Source organism: Ictalurus furcatus, chromosome 8 (assembly GCF_023375685.1).
Source record: "Ictalurus furcatus strain D&B chromosome 8, Billie_1.0, whole genome shotgun sequence".
Lineage (NCBI taxonomy): Eukaryota > Metazoa > Chordata > Actinopteri > Siluriformes > Ictaluridae > Ictalurus > Ictalurus furcatus.
In genome coordinates this window covers 5,187,802-5,209,935 of record NC_071262.1, presented here as the reverse complement: position 1 = coordinate 5,209,935, position 22,134 = coordinate 5,187,802, and the positions used below count along the sequence as shown (strand labels likewise).

At 37.7% G+C, this 22,134-nt stretch overlaps 1 protein-coding gene across 3 annotated transcripts in view; it reads right to left on the bottom strand.

Annotated features, from left to right (window-relative positions):
• Positions 1–22,134, bottom strand: part of diaph2 (diaphanous-related formin 2) — a 380,814-nt gene that overhangs the window by 301,109 nt on the left and 57,571 nt on the right. For all 3 annotated transcript variants that reach the window (XM_053630382.1, XM_053630381.1, XM_053630383.1), the window contains 5 exons: positions 12,532–12,671; positions 6,893–6,967; positions 6,734–6,803; positions 2,791–2,927; positions 1,340–1,448 (listed from right to left, as the gene is read on the bottom strand). In XM_053630382.1, the coding sequence (XP_053486357.1) occupies positions 1,340–1,448; positions 2,791–2,927; positions 6,734–6,803; positions 6,893–6,967; positions 12,532–12,671 (531 nt within the window). The remainder of the gene's footprint in view (positions 1–1,339; positions 1,449–2,790; positions 2,928–6,733; positions 6,804–6,892; positions 6,968–12,531; positions 12,672–22,134) is intronic.

Sequence of the window (22,134 nt, the reverse complement as noted above, 5' to 3'; positions counted from 1 at the left end):
GCATGTTGGGACATGGTCACAGATGACCATGACCAGCACAGGAATAAAAAAAAAAGTGAACAGATGATGAAAAACTCTACATCCTTACCATTTGTCTTTCTCTGAGACTGGACAGGTGAAGCAGAGTACACATACAACACTATATGGCCAAAAGTATGTTGACATCCTAATTATTGAGTTCAGGTTTTCAGCCACACCCATTGATAACAGGTGCATAAAATCAAACATATAGCCATACATACAATATTCAAAGACAAACACTGGCAGTAGAATGGGTTTACTGAAGAGCTCAGTGACCTTAAACGTGGCACTGTCATGGGATGTCACCTTTGCCACACGTCACTTTGTGAAATCTTCCCTGCTCAACTGTAAGTGCTATTATTGTGAAATGAAAATGCTCAAACCTGAAAAGCTCAGTCACAAAGCAGTAGACCATGCAAACTCACAGAGTGGAGCTGCTGAATGCTAAAGCACGTACGGCATAAAGATTGGCTATCCTCTGTTACATCATTCACTATAGAGTGTCAAACTGATTCTAGAAGCAGCATCAGCACAAGAACTGTGTGTTTGTGCACAAAGTGAGGTCTATAAAAACATGGTTTGACAAGTTTGGTGTGGAGGAACTCCAGTGGCATGCACAGAGACCTAACCTCAACCCCACTGAACACCTCTGAGGTGAACTGGAATGTTGACTTCAATCTTTGTCCAACATTAGTGCCTGAACTCACAAATTCTCTGTTAAATGAATGGGCACAAATTCCCACAGACATGCTCCAAAATCCTGTAGAAAGCCATTCCAGAAGAGTGGAGGCAGTGGAGGCAGTTATAGCTTCTAAGGGGGTGTGGGTTCAACTCCATATTAATACCCATCCCTGGTTTTGGTCAAACAAGTGCACATAGGTGTCCACATACTTTTGGCCACATAGTACATACAAATAAAAGATATTACAATAAACATAGGATTACACTAATGCACCGATGAATGGCCGATGCTGAAATAATATCAGCCTAAATGGATTAAAAATGAGTCAACTAAGAAAAACATTATTGATTTGGTGAAACTTTCTGTAAGGAGATGTATTTTTAACATTTATGCAAGTAGTCTCTGTGTCAGCTCTTTTTAACTGAGAGAGAGAGAGAGAGAGAGAGAGAAACTGCTAAACTAACCACAAGCTTGTAATAATGTTTTTATTTTCTTGAATAAAAATGTTAAATGAAGGAATAAAAATATATAGATGCTATTCAAATCAAAGGTAGACAAGGGCTGTGTGTGAGTTGTGTGAGAATTAGCAGGTGTCAGGTTGCAATGTTATTTTCTTGCAAAGAACAGTCAACTGACCTGAAGCTGCTGAGCATCGTGGTTCTCCAGACCCTCTACTATTGAAGCGAATCTCTCTTTGTTGTTTCTCTCGGCTGCAATTGTCATGGCTGCCAGGATCTTATCCAGACTAGGAACAATAAAAAAGACAAAGACTTTAACAGACCCATTAGCAAGATATAAACAAAGGTCTATGGGAAAAACTTAATGGGGACAGAAACCATTAGGCCAATCCTTAATCGGTATTACTTATTTTTTCTTCAGTACTAATATTACCATAATGTCTTAGGATTTAATTATTTCCTGGTTATTATTATTATTATTCTCCAATAAAACAATGATGGCTGCTGCATACCAACCATCCATGCAGACGGAGCTTGATTTGCTCAGACAGCTACCAGGACTGTTTAGGTAAATTCATACGATATATGAATGGCATGTTCAGGACAAGGTTCATAATACATCTGCAAATACTGAGACATGGTCAGCCATAGGGGATGGAGGTAAATTCCAATTTTTATTATACAGCATCATTGTGCAAATCTGTACTTGTATTCCAAATAGTGACGGCGTTACTCAATAAAAATGGCCAACATTAGCCAAAAAGTTTTCAGCAGGCATTTCTTGAACAGAAAAAACTTTAACACTGGGCGCTAGCTGTGAAGAGTGCTTGGAACCCGCAGATTGCTATTTCATCAATAAAAACACAACAAAGAACAGAAACAGGTAATATGGCTACAATATTAGATAATGGTACTGCTAATAAATCACTGACAAAACAGTGGCACCCTATCATCTGAACTTCAGATGAGGTTCAGACATTTTATTTATATAATATTTACAAAAAAAAGAAAATGTTTCATCAGGAAAAAGAAGAAAAACAAAAGTATAGTTATATAAATAGATTTTCTATACATTTAAATAAGTAGATTTTTAAAAAATAATAATCATAAATACCCAATAATTTGTTACACTGACTAACAACTTATAATAAAACCAGTGACACCTGGTGATGCCCATGCTACTCAGAAAAGTATAATAATGAATTATGACATTAATATATCACAGTAGTTATTTGTCAGTGCAGTCCTATCAGACAATCAAAACAATTTTCTGACCATCTGACTATACAGACTAGATCAGAGTACCGTTGCCTTGGAACCATGACAGGTTTGTGACCTAACCAATGAATATAATAAACAATGTGTAACAATTATTATATTAATTACCTTAACAATTAAGGTATTTATGGATCTGATTGTAAGTAAATAAAAACGTTTGGAAAATGTCTTGATGTCAGTCCTACCTCCACTGGAAACAGACTGCATATTATAAAAGTCTATCTGATTACAACACTGCCTGCTTCTAAGCTGTGTAATGTTGCAAATCAAATATGTCCTTGGTTTACTTACAGTAATATATATAGTATAACATTTCAGATACTGGATAGTCTTGGAACAACACAAACTTACATGTTCTCCTCTCCAATAATACAGACTGCAGACAGGATCTTCACAATCTCTGTCATCATATTCGGCTGCTTGGGATCAATAGCCCTGGCCAGAAGGAGAAGGCTTCGCTCATCCCCAAGTATCCTTTGCAATCCATACTGAAATTGCCAAAGTTCACAAGTTTAATTTTATTACACCATTAGAAGAGAAACATTTAAAAAGAAGAAATATGCAGTGGTTCTGATAGACTTAATATGCACCAAGTAATGTGTACAATTCAGATATATTAATTTTCAAATGGTTGCTAGCAGGAAGTGTTACTCATGCTAGATGTTGGATATTCATAACATAACTTAATTAACCCCCAAATTTGAATTGTTTTTTCCACCTTTAGCAGCAAAAATTTAAACCAAATGAATATGATAACTGGTGATGAGTCTTTGCATAACTGTGGAGGAATTCTGGCCCACTCTTCTTTGCAGAATTTCTTTAACTCAGTCACAGTTTTCGGTTTACAAGCATGAACTGACCATTTAAGGTCCATTCACAGCATCCCAATGGGGTTCAAATCAGGAATTTGAATAGGCCACTCCATAACCCTAATTTTGTTTCTTTTGAGCCATTCAGAGGTGGATTTGCTCTTGTGCTTCAGACTGATGTCTTTCTGCATAAACCAATTTCACTTTTGCTTCAGATCACAGTGGTCCAAGGTTCTCACGCAGTAAAGCATCCCCACATCACACTACTAGAACCATGTTTGACAGTTGGTATAGTATTTTATAGTGGACTGCTTTATGCCAGATGTCTTTGGAAAATGTCCACTGTCATCTCATCTGTTCACAGACCATTATCCTAAAAGGCTTGGGGAATTCATTTGATGTTCCTTAGTTATGTTCATCTGGGTTCTTATGTGAATTCCTGGATGAGTTGGTGATTCACACTTGGAGGAACTTTGGTAAGCCCAAGCCCTTCTGAGAAGATTCACCAAAGTTTCCAGTTTTCTCGATTTGGAGATAATGGCTCTGACTGTGGTTTACCAGAGCCTTTGAAATGACTTTAACCTTTTCCAGACTGATCTATTTCAATATGTTTCAGAAAGTTCTTTCAGACATAACCTCGTCACTAAAAAGGAACTACAACATGAGTATTAGACATGAAAATTGAAAGATTTGGTGTGCTTTAGTGTGACAATATTTAGCAGGCCACAAATTGGCAAGTATGCAATTGTGGACCGTCCATTTTAGACATCATATACTACAGAACAATCCCTGACAATTCCATGCTTCGAGCATCAGTAGATCACAAGTAATGATTATGGAACTTTGTAACTTTGTCGGTCGTACTCGTTTTCACAGGGCCACACCCCTTTTTTAACAAATTATTATCCTGCTGATAGAGGCCACTGCCATTAGGGAATACCATTGCCACGAAGGGGTGTACTTGGTCTGCAACAATGTTCAGGTAGATGTTACATGACAAAGTAACATCCAAATGAATGCCAGGACCCAAGGATTCCCAGCAAAACATTGCCCAAAGCATCCCATGGTGCATCCTGGTGCCATTTCTTCCCTAGGAGTGCCATTTCTTCCCAAGTGATGCGCACACACACCTGATGTAAACGTAATTCATCAGACCAGGCCACCTTCTTCCATTGCTCCATGGTCCAGATGCTCACGTGCCCATTGTAGGCGGTTTCAGTGGTGAACGGGGTCAGCATGGGCACTCTAATCAGTCTGCAGCTACACAGCTCCATATGCATCACTGCGATGCACTGAGTGTTCTGACACCTTTCTATCACAGCCAGCATAAATTTTTTTCCGCAATTTGTGCTACAGTATCTCTTCTGTGGGATCAGACCAGATATGCTAGCCTTTGCCTCCAACACACATCAAAGATCCTTGGGTGCACATGACCATGTCGCTGGTTCCCCGGTTGTCCTTCCTTGGACCACTTTTGGTAGGTACAAACTACATACCAGGAACACCTCACAAGACCTGCTGTTTTGGAGATGCTCTGACCCAGTCGTCTAGCCATCACAATGTAGCCCTTATCAAACTCACTCATATCCTCACAGTTGCCCATTTTCCTGCTTCCAACGCATCAACTTCGAGAACTGACCGTTCACTTGCTAACAAACCCTGGCAAAAATTACGAAATCACCACACTGGGATTTTTGTTTCATAGCTGAATAATCTGGCTTCGTAAAATTTACCTCAAACAAATTAAATTAATTTATATTAATTAATGGCATATTTTTTCCAAATCAAGTAGAGGAAAGAATTATGGAATCATCAACAAAAAAATAATAAATCACAATTAGTACTTTTGCTCGTCCTTGGGCTTTTTTTCTTTGAGGCATGGACATCACTAATAGAAAAAAAATATTCTCCATCAAGCTGGTTCCAACTTTCTCAAATAGCAGTTGACAGATCAGCTTTGCAGGATGGAGCCTTATCATGCACCAATTTGTTAATTTCCACCATAAATTTTTATTAGATGCTGGCCATGTCACTGAGTTCAAATGTCTTTCCTGAAGAAAAGCTGTAACAGTTTTTGCTCTGTGGCAAGATGCATTATCATCCTGGTGAATAAAATTGTGAAAAGTGTCCAAAATTTCAACGTACACCTGTGCATTGACTGTTGAGGTCTCCCTGGTCCTTTACCCAACATGAAATCTCATATCAATGAGTGGGGAAATTTGATTGATTTCTTCAGGCAGTCGTCTTTATATGTTTCATTAGAACGGCACCAGACAAAGGTTCCAGCATCATTTCCCTTGCCAGTGCAAATTTGTGATTCATCAATGATCATCACTTTCATCTAATCATCCACACTCCATGATTGCTTCTCTTTAGCCCACTGTAACCTTGTTTTCTTCTGTTTAGGTGTTAGTGCTGGTTTCGTTTGGCTTTTATGAATGTAAATCCCATTTCATTCAGCCGATTTCTTACAGTTCTGTCACAAACACTGACTCCCGTTTCCGCCCATTTGTTTTTCATTTGTTTTGTTGTGCGTTTTCTATTTTCAAGGCATATTGCTTTTGTTTTCTATTCTGACGTCTGCCATCTTCCTTGGTCTACACGTATGTTTTCCTTTTACAACCTTCCCATTTTGTTTATACTTGCACCAAATTTTAGACACAGCTGACTGGGAACAACCGACATCTTTTCCCACACTCTGTGTCAGATTTCCTTCTTGAAGAAGTTTTATAGTCCTTTCCATTGCTTCAATTGAAAACTCTCTTGTAGGGGCCATGTTTCCTATCAATTAGCCAAGTCCAACAGCTTATTAAGGTCTGTAAGCACTCTCTTTTAACTGCAGACTAATTTGCATTTTTAGATTTCTGCTGGTATTTGTTCTAGAAATTTTAGAAGGTGATTCTATATTTTTTCCTCACCATTGAGTGAGTCCATCATTTTTTCCCTCTACTTGATTTGGAAAAAAATATGCCATTAATTAAAAGTATTTCATTAAATTTGTTTGAAGTATGTTTTACGAAGCCAGAATGTTCAGCTATTAAACAAAAATTGTTTTGTGTCACATCTCTGATTTGTTACGAAGTAAAAAACTGGGTGAACATCCGCTAAGTGCGGCGATTCAATCATTTTGGCTGGGGTATTGAATCCCACCCCTTGACAGGTATCTCATAACAGCCATTGTAATGAGATAATTAATTATATTTACGTGGCCTCTCATGGTGTTAATATTATGGCTGATCTGTGCATATTGATGTAGCTTTTGTTTCTTTTTATAAAAATTTTTATTTCTATCATTTCATAATATTATAAATATTAAAAATTTAAAAATTAAAAAACATAACATATTGTTTTGAATTTTTCATTTTTTATCCTATCACAAAAAAGAAATAAATCCATCTACGTATACGCTGTATTAAATTCTGTGCATGCTATCTGGCTTGCTCTCTTCAAAACCTTATCACTTCTTACTCAACCACTTAGCACACCTTATTATTCATGAAGGCTTTGAGGCACTGGATGAGTTTGTGTTGGTTCTTCTTGTCAATGACCTCTTGTCTGGAAAAAGTAAAATAAAACACTTGAATGAGCAATGGTTGTGCACATAAAATAGCTCAAAATTAATCACACAAATTAATCCCACTTACTGTTTCTTGTCAAGAAGCTTCTCCAGTACATCCAAAAGCAGTCCAAGACCCTCATGGCCAAAATTATTCACCCAGCTAAAAAATAAATAAAAACAAACAAAGAAAACACACAAAATTAACTGTATGCCTTTACCTATAGATGCCTGCTGTTAGGTATGAGGTTGGACAGAGTGCCACATATATCTGATAGTAACCTAGACAGGGAGAAGGCACTGATTCAAATTTAATCACGTTTTAAATCAAACACTATTGCAGCTTCGATCCCCTTGATTTTGTCTAAACATCCTTATTACCATATTTGAGTTAAACTTTTCAAAGGGTAATGTGTCTTTTTTAGGAGTTAAAAATCCTCACAACATTCTACAGAGGAAGTATTGAGAGCGTCCTAGTTAGCTGCATCACGGCATTCCAACACCTTGATTTTTTTTTCTTCTTTAGTCATTCAGATGTCGATTTTCTGGTGTGCATGGGATCATTGTCCTGGTGCATGACCAACTTTGGCCTAGCTGAAGCTGCTGGGTAGATGGCTTAACATAAGCCTCAAGAATATTCTGGCATAAAGTGGCATTTTCTTTATATCTCTGAGCATTAAATGGTCTGATCTTGGACTGAATTTGCTGGGATGCCCACACTTGGAAGATTAGCAACTGTCTTGAAGGCTATTCTATTTGTAAACAATCCATCTAACTATAGAATCATGAATTTCAAATTGTAATAATAATAATAATAATAATAATAATAATAATAATAAAGCCTTCCCAGATTATGAACAGCAACAATTGCTTATTTGAGGTCATGGCTGATGTCATTTCTTCTTAGCATGATATAATCACAGACCTGAGAGCTCTAGAACACCAAACTGTCAAAAGTTCGGCTTTTATAAGGATAGTCACACTTATTTTATTGCATTTCCTTAGCATTGCATTTAATTATTTCTTCATTTATAGAAGTTGGTTAGGATCACACAATTGTCATTAATGCCCATATAAATAAAAACTTAGACTTGAAGGGTGTACATTTTTCCTATGACTGCAAACCAACAGGACTGTATTAAAGCAAAATCTTTATCATGCTGAACTACAAATGCATAATATTTACTAGTTATAATTTATTATTAAGCTTACTGTTTCTGCCATTACCTCTTTATCACAACTTTTATTTAGCTTTGTTCTCATTAATTTCTGTGATAAATCATGCTGTTTGAATTAATTTGCATTAATGTTAATGTTCCTATATATTTCCTGGACGTATTGATCCAGTATAAGGAAGATGACTCAGGGATACGATTTGGAAAATAGTTGGCAACCATTTTGTTTAAGCAGTTCAGTAGATCAGTCTATCTTAGTGTTTTGTAAGCAACATTATTATATTCCAGACTACTATACTATTTGTTGGTCTTGGCTGGTCCTCGTATCTACGACCCCTGGTCCACTAAAATATATGCTATATTTATGGAGAAACTGCAGTGATTACTATTACTTAAAATCTATTACTTATTTTCCAGCTAAACACAGACTGACAGAATACCCACACAATAAGACAACTCCAAATCCTAGGAACATCCTCTTACATCCACTTAGGGGAAAGAGTACACACTTGTGATGACCCCTCTACATGCACTGCTCACTGATTCATTTTGAGAGCCATGTTTCAGAGAGTGCACTGGGAAATAATTGAGAGGGTATTCTGCTAGGGCTCTCTGTGCTGATTCTTGTCACCTAACCAGACAGTATACAGTACCTGCTAACATAAGCTCACGCTTTACATTCTTTCAAGTCCTTAAATGAAGAAAGAGCAAATGTGATGAGATAGATCATCATGCTGGGCTTTACACACACAGTATCAATTACACTATGTAACAATTTTTCTTTCTGGGTAGTAAGTGTTATTTTTTACCTACTATGTTTTACCTCAAAAGTATAGAAAATGGCCATCAATTCCTTTACATTTTGCTTTTGTGAACAAGACATTGGTATTTTGAAATTTACTTATGTTTTTGAGAAAACGGGCAAATTTGTGTCTTTTCGTTCACATAAACTCAGAGAAAAACAATACATGAATCAAAATTAACGTGCTGTTATACAGAAACGACCACAAACATTCAGAAGTGAGTAGTTTTTTGTATATCTACACTGATCAACCATAACATTAAAACCACAGACAGGTGACGATAATAACATTGATTATCTCTTACAATGGCACCTGTCAAGGGGTGGCATATATTAGGCAGCAAGTGAACAGTCAATTCTAGAAGTTGGTGTTTTGGAAGCAGGAAAATGGGCAAGCGTAAGGACCGAGTGACCTTGACCAGGGTCAAATTGTGATGGCTATATGACCGGTATGCAGTGGTTAGTACCTACCTAAAGTGGTCTGAGGAAAAAAATCTTGTGAACCGGTGACAGGGTCATGGGCACCCAAGGCTCACTGATGCGCATGGGGAGCAGAGACTGGCCTAAATGGTACAATCCCACAGAGGAGCTACTGTAGCACAAATTGCTGAAAACGTTAATGGAGACTATGATAGAAAGGTGTCAGAACACAGTGCATTGCAGCTTGCTGCATATGGGCTGCATAGCCGCAGTCCGGTCAGAGTACCCATGCTGACCCCTGTCCACTGCAGAAAGCACCTACATTGGGCATGTGAGCATCAGAACTGAACTATGGAGCAATGGAAGAAGGTGGCTTGGTCTGATGAATCATATTTTCTTTTGCATCATGTGGATGGTCATGTGCATAGCTTACCTAGGGCAGAGATGTTACCAGGATGCACTATGGTAAGAAGGAAAGTGGTGCAGAGCAAGTACACCTTTTCATGGAAACAGTATTCCCTAGTGGCACTGGCCTCTTTCAGCAGGATAATGCACAGTGACTCACTGCAAATATTGTATGAATTTAATTGTTTGAAGAAAAGAGTTCTAGGTGTTGACTTTGGCTCCAAATTCCCCAGATCTCAATCCAATCAAGCATCTGTGGGATGTGCTGGACAAACAAGTCCGATCCAAGGAGGCCCCACCTCACAACTTACAGGATTTAAGGATCTGCTGCTAATATCTTGGTGCCAGATACCACAGCACACCTTCAGAGGTTTTGTGAAGTCCATGCCTCAACGGGTCAGGGCTATGTTTGCGGCACAAGGGGGACCGACAGAATAAGATTTTAATGATATAGCTGATTGGTGTACATGGGGGGACATTTGTACATATTCAGAGTCAATTTTCTGAGTATGCCATTCATAATATACAAATTATGTGTCCAAGGTTGCCAGACTTTACATGTATAGAAATGCTCAAAATGGGTATATTTCAGCGCATCTACACTACTAACACTGAGCACTTGCCATTAAGCTTGAAAAAAAAATCAGACTGAATAAGGAAATAGGTTTTTGGGGGTTTTTTTTGGCTCCCACGTGACGCAAATTCGCCAATTTTCTCAATGAAAATAGGTACATTTCAAAATTATCAATGTCCTGGTCACAAAAGCAAAATCTGTGGCGGATAATAGGCCATTTTCTACACTTTTGTTGTAAAAGTAAGTAGTAAATAACACTTACTAGCCAGGAGCAAAAAAAAATAATTAAACTGAATTTACATAGTGTTATTATACATCTCTGCTGAAGACAGACTGTTTATCCTGCCAATCATCTGCGATGACTACTGCTCATTATCTAGTAGCTAAAGCGTAGAAACCTTGAGCTACTAAGCATGCAAAACATCCTTTGTGGAAATTTAATCTCTGCTTAGATCTAAACATGGAGGCCACCATAGCTTTTCTTTTTCAAAAATCTATTTTATTTAAACTATGATCATAGGTACATTATGTAACAGAAGGACATGAAAGAGATTAAATTTGCCCTGGATGTAATGGGAGAGATGTGCAGTTGCAATCAAAATTATTCAATCCCCATTGCAAATCAGGTTTATTGCCAAAATCTACAGACTTTCAGCTGTTTGCAATGAACAAATCAAACAAAAGCAATTGAAATAATTCAACACAACGAATGCTTCAAGTGGTTTCCCCAAATTCAACTGAAAATGAAACTTATAATGACTTCTCCAGTTTCAAAATTATCCAACCCCCTGAATAGAATCCCTCACAACAGCACAAATATGCAAAACAGATGTCGTCTCAAGCACACCTGATGCAACTAATCAAGGGCTTTGTTAGTTGCATCAGGTGTGCTTGAGCTGGAACACATGAACTAACTGAACTGGTTATGGGTTTGTTGGTTGTACACTATCAGGATGGGGCAGAAAAAGGAAGCAATCAACAGCTGCAACTTTCAGAAACAAGATTTCTGAGAAGGCAGGTTGTGAAAAACCCTCATGTGAGTGCAAAAGACCTGCAGCAAGGCTTTGTGGCAACAGCCACTGAGGTTTCAGTGAGCATAGTAAGACATGTACTAAATGCAGAAGGTCTCCATGCCAGAACTCCAAGACATACACCACTACTGACCCAAAAGCACAAGAAAAATTGGCTCTAAAATAATATAAATAAGCCACAGAAGTTTTGGGATTATGTCCTGTGGAGCGATGAAACAAATCTAGAACTTTTCCGCATGATGGATCAGCGGTATGTCTGGAGGAAGAAGACTGAAGATAGAACACTCTGTCCACAGTCAAGCATGGTGGAGGCTCGGTGATGCTCTGGGGCTGCTTTGCATCCTCTGGCACTGGAAACCTGTAGCATGTGGAAGGCAAAATGGATTCATTGAAGTATCAGGAAATCCTAGGAGAAAACCTCATGTTGTCTGAGGAAACTGAAGCTTGGGTGTCATTGGACCTTCCAACAGGAAAATGATCCCAAGTATACCTCAAATTCCACCAAGGCTTGGTTGCAGAAGTAGTTCTGGAAGATTCTACAGGGCCATCACAGTCACCTGACTTGAACCCCATAGAAAATCTCTGGTGGGATTTGAAGAAGGCGTTTGCAGCACGCAAACCCAAGAATAATACTGAACTGGAGGCCATTGCTCATGAGGAATGTGCGAAGATTCCTCAGGAACGCTGCTAGAAGCTCTGCATCTCGTTTGCAGTAGGTCATAACAGCAATAGGGTGCTCTACTAAGAACTAAAGATGCTTGCCATGAAGGGGTTGAATAATTTTGAAACTGGATTAGTCGTTATAAGTTGCATTTTCAGTTGAATTTGGGGAAACCACTTGAAGCATTTGTTGTGTTGAACTATTTCAATTGCTTTTGTTTGACTTATTTATTGCAAACAGCTGAAAGTCTGTAAATTTTGACAATAAACTTGCAATGGGGGTTGAATCATTTTGAGTGCAACTGTAGTTAAAGTCTTACAGAATTATTTAGGTGCCTGATGTACAAAAAAGTATTTTGATATTTTTATGTAAACCATACATAACCACACATTTTTTTAGTATACTGTGTGTTGGAGCTACAGTATGTTGTTCCATGCGCCTCCTGGTGGTTATTGTGTGAAGATATTACTTCTGCAAACGTCTACATCACCATTTGAAATATCAGGCAAACCACAAAGAAACAAATAGGGCACAGCCAATGAATCTTTTCAGATTTTGTTATTTATTTATTTATCTTAACTCCCCTGAGTGTGTAAAGATTTAGATGTGAAGATGAAAAGGGGTAGTATGGTTCTCTGAACAGCACAGAAGTTACTGACCTGACAGGATTGCTGGTTAGAGACACACGCAGAGACTCAAGGCAGTTGAGCAATTTCTCCTCAGTAATGCCAGAACGCAGCTCATGCACATATTCCTGTGATGACAGCGTACACTCATGCTTGCTGTTTCTCAGGCCCCCCTACAGTAATGAGACAAATTAAAGGAATGTTTACTGAGAGTTGACACTCAACAGCCTCTTAGATGTACATTCATTCCAGCATCTATATCAGACTGGTTGACTACAAGTCTATGGCAGTGATATGACAGTTCCAGAATATTAGGCACCCTTGGTAAACACTGGTAATAAGGTTCAGAAAAATGTCCTGTGGTTAATTAGCTTAAGTGCATGCGGAACAAAATTAGGGAAATAACTGCTTTCATCTCACACTCATCACAATCATTTTTCATCTCACACTGAAAACATGAGGGAGATCTTTAACAGAAGTAAATTAATTCTAAATAAGTATATAGAGTGAAGGGGGAAAACATTTCTTTCCCCTTAAACTGATGATAATGTATTTGAACATCAAAAATGATCAATATTAGTACTGTCAGCACACCGAATTTAAACTTAATCAGACTTATATCAGACAGTTATTTGAAATATCTTACACTTCATTAAGACAAAGATGAGGGTATAAAACTGAAAAACTGAATTTAGAAAAGGAAACAGCATATCTTAACAAGCACATAAATCAAATCCAACTGGGCTGCATTATGTAGCACCAGAGCAAAGGTATATACCAATTATATTAACTAATTATTATTTTTCTCTAAGCATTATGAATTCAGCAATAAATCTAGCAGATTACTGGCATACCAGATAAAAAACAGCAATCAGAGTGATTAATAAAATCTATAAACACTGGAGGGTTCCGATATATTATATATATATATATATATATATATATATATATATATATATATATATATATATATATATATATATATATATATATATATGATCCCAAAGCAATTATTAAACCTTTTAAAACTTTACTGACTCTCTATATAAAACCCAAAACGAAGTTTCTAAATTTGATATGATCACATATTTGATGAATACATAACTTCTTATGGTCTCAGATCAAAATACATACAGTCTTAATGTCCTTTTCACATGTGAAGAAATGTTAGAAGCAATTTAATCAATGCCATCACAGAAAGTACCAGGACCCAATGGCTCCCTATGGAACTATATACAAAATTTTGGCCTGAGATTCAACCCATGTTAATGCTGGATATTATGGACCCGAGTAATAACACCACAGAACCAGACACTGGGAAAAGAGCTTCAATATGCTTGATATTTAAAAAAGGTCTGGGTGGGCTATTTGCAGTACACAAACAGGTCCAAGAGTCATTAGGATTCAGTCCTGCAGAGCTTGTGTTTGGACATTCGATTCTTTGATACATAATTTATCCTCTTCTTTCTGATTTGACCAGAAATCTGCCGTTTACCCACAACAATGACTTAGCATACAGGCTTTTGTTTCTATGGAGTTTTAAGGGACACTTGTCTCATCATCATGGCAACGATCCGTGTCCAGGTAAGATTACGTTAAAGTTTGTCGGAAAATCATACCACACTGCTCAGACATTCAACAACCGTCAAACACAGACCAACAGCGACAGATGGGGTTAACATACTGATCAGAAAAACCCCGACAAACGGTCTGCTGCCATTGGTCGGCGTCTGTCAGTGCAGTGTGAACTAGGCTTTAAAGAGCAATTCTTAGTAGACAGGTAACTGGCATAGTATTTTAGATTATTTAATCACATTTCATAAGAGGCTGCACAAAGCTTAGCATGGGAAACTCTAGGGCTGTCTCAGAACCATATGAAGCATCATTACAACAGAAAAGCATTTACCAGGACATTTAAGCCTTGCAATTGAGTAATGGTTTTGCTTTACATTGCTGGTATTCTTGTGCCATAAGTGCAATCAAATTTAAAGGTTCATGAGGTGGTCCCTAGTAGTGCAGAACTAATATAGAGCTTAAACACAAGAAAGGTTACAAAAATGTTGCTGTTGAGCTTTCATGCATAAGACAGACAGGAAACATGTACTGTCATAACCCTTGTATGTTTGAATTTTTTTTTTTACATTTTCACAAACTAAGTTTGCTGTTTGGCATGGGAGCTTGTATTTACAGACAACAAATACACAGCCAATCATCAAGTATGGACAAAAAGGAAGCTTTAACTGAGCTAACGGATCCTATGACACCACCCATGCCAGCTAAGCTAATGAACACAATAATGCTTCATTACTGTTAATGAAGGTACTAAATAAACAAGCTAAATTAACATAGGGATATAAAAACATTTAGATACTGTTGAGCCCTGAACATTGAAGTTGAAATTGCATTTTCTGGATTATGATATAAAAGAACATATACCATTGGGTCAAGGACAAATTGCACAAAACATTTATTAAGTTCAGAAATTTGATAATACTATTCCACCTATTCCAGATAAATACATCTATCTGTCTGACTAATTGTAATCATTAAGTGAAGCAATTAATGAGACATGAGGCACGAGACATGTTAAATACACAAATTAATGTGTGCGCATCTCCCCCTGCATCTTATTATAGATATAAAGAAGGTGGGTATGGATTAATTACTTATTTTCCGAAAATGTCACCCTAACCAGTGTTCACAGATGCAAACCTTCATGCATGAACACACACACACAGACTCAGTGAGCTGACTAGACATTTGGGTAAAATTAATGTCCACTTCGCTCACATTCATAAATGACCCTACCATCGCTACACATACAGTCATGAGGAAACAAAGCATATAGCTACAGCTAAAGCACACAATGTGTTTACTGCTCTACACAACAACACTGAGGTGTAAGGAGGCAGAAAATGTGAACAAGCTATCACCTGTGTTCACCCCAGACATGTTTCCTTCCTCATACAATATCTAGAAGTCTAAATTAGGACAGTGGGTGGTGTTTTATGGCAAAAGACTCACAGCACTGTTGCCATAGGGACCGGTTACTGTCAGTCAATGTTTTAAAGCCACCAAAATCTATTGTTGAAGTAAACACATACAGTGCTTCTTTCAGAATGCAGTATCATATGACTTGCAGCTCTGCATTTGCCTCATACCCAAGTCTACATAATAAAGACATGTGTCAGTCACACACCTTTTTTTTAATGCAATTTGCCACATTAAAAAGACAAAAATTCAGAAGCGTTAAACACCACCTTGAAATAAATCAATGAAACTGCCTATACGTTAATGGAATGTATAAAAGTTATAACCAGAAAAAAATCCAGTCATCTCATTTCGGTGTTTATTTTGCACTATAACGTTTTGGACTCTGCATTTTATATGCAATATAATAACAAAATAAACAAGTCAAATGAGAGATAAAGGAAAGAAAAAAGTAACAAATGGCAGTCGTGGAATTAGAGTCTAATGAAACAAATATTCAAAACAAAAACAGGGCACAGCAAACCCTTAAACTGCACTTTGTCACATGTAGTTTCGTTTACAAAGAAATCTTAAAATAGGCCTGTCATGATAACTACTTCTGTTGGACGAGATGTTGTTCCAGAAATAATTGCCACAAACGATTTTATTGTCATTTTAAGACAATTGTAACCCACTTATATAATTATAATATATGAGTATAATAATGCAAGCACACCCTTTCAAAGACCACTGAACTTTTAATTCTTATGAATATTCAGACATTGGAATTGAAATGTCAAAAAAAAAAAAATAGTTTTTGTATTCTGAATAAAATATCCTTTAAATTTATTCAGTATTTCACCTTGTCATATTTATTAATTTTAGTAAATTTTACTCTGACTAAAATAGCATTGAAAATTAGTCAACAGCATGTTAGTTGACGAGAAAATGCAAAAATTAAACCAAATATTAACATTTTTTATATAGTAACTTAAGCATAAATAAGCATGTGAAAACCACCCTTGTTGTGAAAAAGTGATCTCCTGAAATAATAACATTATAGTAAGTACACTATTGTAATACCATATTGTGAATTCTTTGTGCTTTAGTTATTCATTGTCTGTGTTTTAGTGTTGTTCTGGAAAGAGCATATTCAGAAGGTGAATTCTACCTAGCGTGTTATTTAAGTTCAATTTCACTTGTGTACTCATTTTGTGCAGAAGCACACTGTAATATTACGTTTATCTTGTGTATATGTCTGATTAATCTCATATGTGTACAAGTGCATCTCAAAAAATTTGAATATCGTGGAAAAGTTCATTTTTTGCATAATGTAACTCAAAAAGTGTAACTTTCATATATTCTAGATTCATTACACATCAAGTGAAATATTTCAAGCCTTTTTTTTGTTTTAATCTCGAGGACTACGGTTTACAGCTCGTGGAAATCAAAAATCCAGTATCTCAAAATATTAGAGTAAAGAATTTATAATAAAGAAATTTCGACCTGATGAAAAGTATGTTAATTTATGCACTCAATACTCGGTCAGGGCTTTAATCCTTTTGCATGAATTACTGCATCAATGCAGCGTGGCATGGAGGCAATCAGCTTGCGGCACTGCTGAGGTGTTTGTTATGGAAGTCCAGGTTGTTTTCATAGCGGACTTCAGCTTGTCTGTATTGTTGGGTCTGGTGTCTCTCGTAGATTCTCTATGGGGTTCGGGTCAGCCGAGTCGGCTGGCCAATCAAGCACAGTAATACCATGATCAACAAACCAGATACTAGAAGTTTTGGCACTGTGGGCATCTGCAAAGTCCTGCTGGAAGAGGAAACCAGCATCTCCATAAAGCTTGTCAGCAGATGGAAGCATGAAGTGCTCTAAAATCTCCTGGTAGATGCTGCATCGACTCTCGACTTGAGAAAACACAGTGGACCAACACCCTCTCGACTTGAGAAAACACGGTGGACCAACACCAGCAGATGACATGGCACCCCAAATCATCACTGACTGTGGAAACTTCACACTGGACTTCGAGCATCTTGGATTCTGTTCTTCTCCACTATTCTTCCAGACTCTGGGACCTTCGTTTCCAAAAGAAATGCAAAATTTACTTTGGACTTTGGACCACTGAGCAACGGTCCAGTTCTTTTGATCCTTAGCACAGGTAAGACGCTTTTGACGTTGTCTCTGGTTCAGGAGTGACTTGACACTAGGAATGTGACACTGCAAAATTTATGTATTATAAATTCTTTATTTTAATATTTTGAGATACTAGAGTTTTTATTTCCATGAGCTGCAAGCTGTAATCAAGATTAAAACAATAAAAGGCTTGAAATACTTCACTTTGTGTAATCCAGAATATATGAAAGTTCCACTTTTTGAATTAAATTATGGAAAAAAGTAACCTTTCCATGTTATTCTAATTTTTTGAGATGCACCTGTATAGGATGTATTTGGGTGAGTTAATTAACCCACCTGAAAGCTCTTCAGTTTACGGGTGTACATTCACTGTTCAGCTTCAGCTCACACATCTTAAGTGGGTCAATCCCTGACATTTTGACTATATTGACTATGACCGGATTATTTTAAACACTAGAACTATTCTTTCTAGATTTTTCAGATTTTAATGCATTGTTTATATCCTGCATGTCATTTTTTCTACAGTATATTTTAATTAAAATAGGTGCTAGTACTTGCTACACATCTTAAATTTGAATGCACAGTCTGCATTCAGATGTGCATTTTTATGTTAAATTTGACGAATATTCGAAGTTCGAATTTTAGTTTGACAGCCCTAGAGCAGACGGGAGGACAGAATGGATAAAACATTGGTGATATTCATTCTAATGTAAATGAACAAACACACATGAAAACACAAGGAGCAATATCTAAGTCAGCAAAAATGACTGACGTCATGTCCATACATCATACGATAAGTTGATACCGTAATTATCCCAACAGGCCTACTTAAAATAGAGAAAACTATATAATTTCCCATGCTAATTTGTTTCACTTCATTTTATGACTATTTTCTGTGAGTTTTTCATGGCTCAGAAGCGTTCTGCTGCCAAAATGAAATCTAATGTGTCCAGTGTTTCTCTGCAGCTTGAGATGCGCATCAGTCTGGTCATGTTTCAAGAGAAACATGTGGGGAAAAAACCCAAGGTGTACAATTACAAGTGCATATATGTATATATGTCTGCTTCATGTTAATATTTTTACTGGACACTGCATTATCCGCTAACAGAAACTCTGGTGCCAACCCATCACAGGGCACAACTGCACTCCCATTCATACACCACGGCCAATTTGGAAATGCCAATCAGCCTTCAAGACGTCTTTGGACTGGAGGAGGAAAGCAGATTACCCAGAGGAAAGCCAGTTACCCGGCAAGAACACGCAAGCTCAGCGCACACGGGGCAGAGGTGGGTTTTGAACCCTCAGCCCTGGAGGTACGGGGCAAACGCACTAACCAGTAAGCCACTGTGACACTCTAGATAATCTCTATATTGGCTTATATCTTTCAGCCCATGTAATAAACATGAACAAAATGGATAATTTTTCTATAGCCCCCTCTGAAAGAATTGGAACAGCAAGGCCAATTCTAATTTTTTTGGCTAAACACTGAAGACATTTGGGTCAAAAGATGAATATCAGATCAGATTAGATCAAAACATGAATATGAGACAATAGATCAGAATTTCAGCTTTCATTTCCTGATATTTACATCTAGATGTGTTAAATGACTTAGAACATAGCACCTTTGGTGGCAAACTACCCAATTTTTAGGTGAGCAAAAGTATTGGAACAGATAGTATTAAATAAATAGCACTTATTTGGTTGCCTCTCTCTGCATAATGCCATCAACACAGACATCAAATACCTAATATTCAAGTGAGCAGAAATACTAGAACATGTGGCTGACAGGTGTTTCCTTCATAGATTGACACTTCAACATCATTCAAGACGTTTCCTGTATTGAAAAATATAATGCTATTTGTCCCATATTTTTGTACCCATTGTTTTATACACTACAGTGAGGGAAAAAAGTATCTGATCCCCTGCTGATTTTGTACGTTTGCCCACTGACAAAGAAATGATCAGTCTATAATTTTAATGGTAGATTTATTTGAACAGTGAGAGACAGGATAACAACAAAAAAAATCCAGAAAAATGCATGTCAAAAATGTTATAAATTGATTTGCATTTTAATGAGGGAAATATGTATTTGACCCCTCTGCAAAACATGACTTAGTACTTGGTGGCAAAACCTTGTTGGCAATCACAGAGGTCAGACGTTTCTTGTAGTTGGCCAACAGGTTTGCACACATCTCTGGAGGGATTTTGTCCCACTCCTCTTTGCAGATCTTCTCCAAGTCATTAAGGTTTCGAGGCTGACGTTTGGCAACTCGAACCTTCAGCGCCCTCCACAGATTTTCTATGGGATTAAGGTCTGGAGACTGGCTAGGCCACTCCAGGACCTTAATGTGCTTCTTCTTGAGCCACTCCTTTGTTGCCTTGGCCGTGTGTTTTGGGTCATTGTCATGCTGGAATAACCATCCACGACCCATTTTCAATGCCCTGGTTGAGGGAAGGAGGTTCTCACCCAAGATTTGACGGTACATGGCCCCGTCCATCGTCCCTTTGATGCAGTGAAGTTGTCCTGTCCCCTTAGCAGAAAAACACCCGCAAAGCATAATGTTTCCACCTCCATGTTTGACGGTGGGGATGGTGTTCTTGGGGTCATAGGCAGCATTCCTCCTCCTCCAAACACACACGGCGAGTTGAGTTGATGCCAAAGAGCTCCATTATGGTCTCATCTGACCACAACAATTTCACCCAGTTGTCCTCTGAATCATTCAGATGTTCATTGGCAAACTTCAGACGGGCATGTATATGTGCTTTCTTGAGCAGGGGGACCTTGCGGGCGCTGCAGGATTTCAGTCCTTCACGGCGTAGTGTGTTTCCCATTGTTTTCATGGTACTATGGTCCCAGCTGCCTTGAGATCATTGACAAGATCCTCCCGTGTAGTTCTGGGCTGATTCCTCACTGTTCTCATGATCATTGCAACTCCACGAGGTGAGATCTTGCATGGAGCCCCAGGCCGAGGGAGATTGACAGTTCTTTTGTGTTTCTTCCATTTGCGAATAATCGCACCAACTGTTGTCACCTTCTCACCAAGCTGCTTGGCAATGGTCTTGTAGCCCATTCCAGACTTGTGTAGGTCTACAATCTTGTCCCTGACATCCTTGGAGAGCTGTTTGGTCTTGGCCATGGTGGAGACTTTGGAATCTGATTGATTGATTGCTTCTGTGGACAGGTGTCTTTTATACAGGTAACAAGCTGAGATTAGGAGCACTCCCTTTAAGAGTGTGCTCCTAATCTCAGCTCGTTACCTGTATAAAAGACACCTGGGAGCCAGAAATCTTTCTGATTGAGAGGGGGTCAAATACTTATTTCCCTCATTAAAATGCAAATCAAATTTATAACATTTTTGACATGCATTTTTCTGGATTTTCTTGTTGTTATTCTGTCTCTCACTGTTCAAATAAACCTACCATTAAAATTATAGAATGATCATTTCTTTGTCAGTGGGCAAATGTACAAAATCAGCAGGGGATCAAATACTTCTTTCCCTCACTGTAAGTCTTCACATTGTCGAGAATAACAATGTAAAATAAACTCAAACCAATTTCAAAAGAAATACTGGAGAAGCTCAGGGGTATGAGGCAGAGACTGAAGGCATGCACTGTCTGAAACTGTGCTCAGTATAAGGGTGAGGGAGGTGTGGTTGTCAAGCTGCTTTCTCTTATTCTACTATTAAGGATATCCAGGGTAAGAGGCAGGCGCTGATGCCAAGGTCAATGAGTACCATTGCTTATAGTGTAGTTACAATGCAGTTCTGACTTGTAGCTTTCAAACAGAAACAGGAAAAAATGTATAATTTTGCAAATTGTCTTATCCTGTTTCTCATTACAGTTGCAGGGATCCAATAAAATGTAATTAAACAAAGGAATGCATTCATTAATAAAAAATGTTATTATAATTAGTATAATAAATATTATTACCTAACAGATCATACACTTTAATAGTTTCAGTTAGACCTTCTTTTTCCTAGAGACAACATATTCTGATCTCAGAGCCTAGATTATTGGTTGTTATTCTATATAATACGCAAAAAAATTAAATATGTGATGCCTGTGGTGTGACGTGATGCGTCTGATGTGATGCAGGCAGAATCTGAGTTTGACACCCCGCTATAACACCCATAACCTAGGCTCTGAGATTTTGAAAGCTACTTGACAGAGAACTACACAAGAGATTTGGATGTGGGAGCTGTTGAAGCAGCCTGCTGAAGATTAGTGTCAAAAAAAAGTAGATCAGGATTTACAATATAAGGTGTCGTTTTGCCCTATTATTAACATTATTTGAATCATGTTCAATGGACCTGTCATAAAAGTATTTTATGGCAACTTTATTAAACTTGGAAAAATTGTTTGATGGTAGATTGTCAAGTAATTAAATAATGCATTTTTGTCATCCCCGCTCCGACCGCATGAGTGCATCACAATCCCCTATATTTAATTGTACAGATAAGGAGAACAATTGTGATTTTATTTTCGATAATTCCTCATCTTACAGAAATTAATTTCTGGTTACACCAC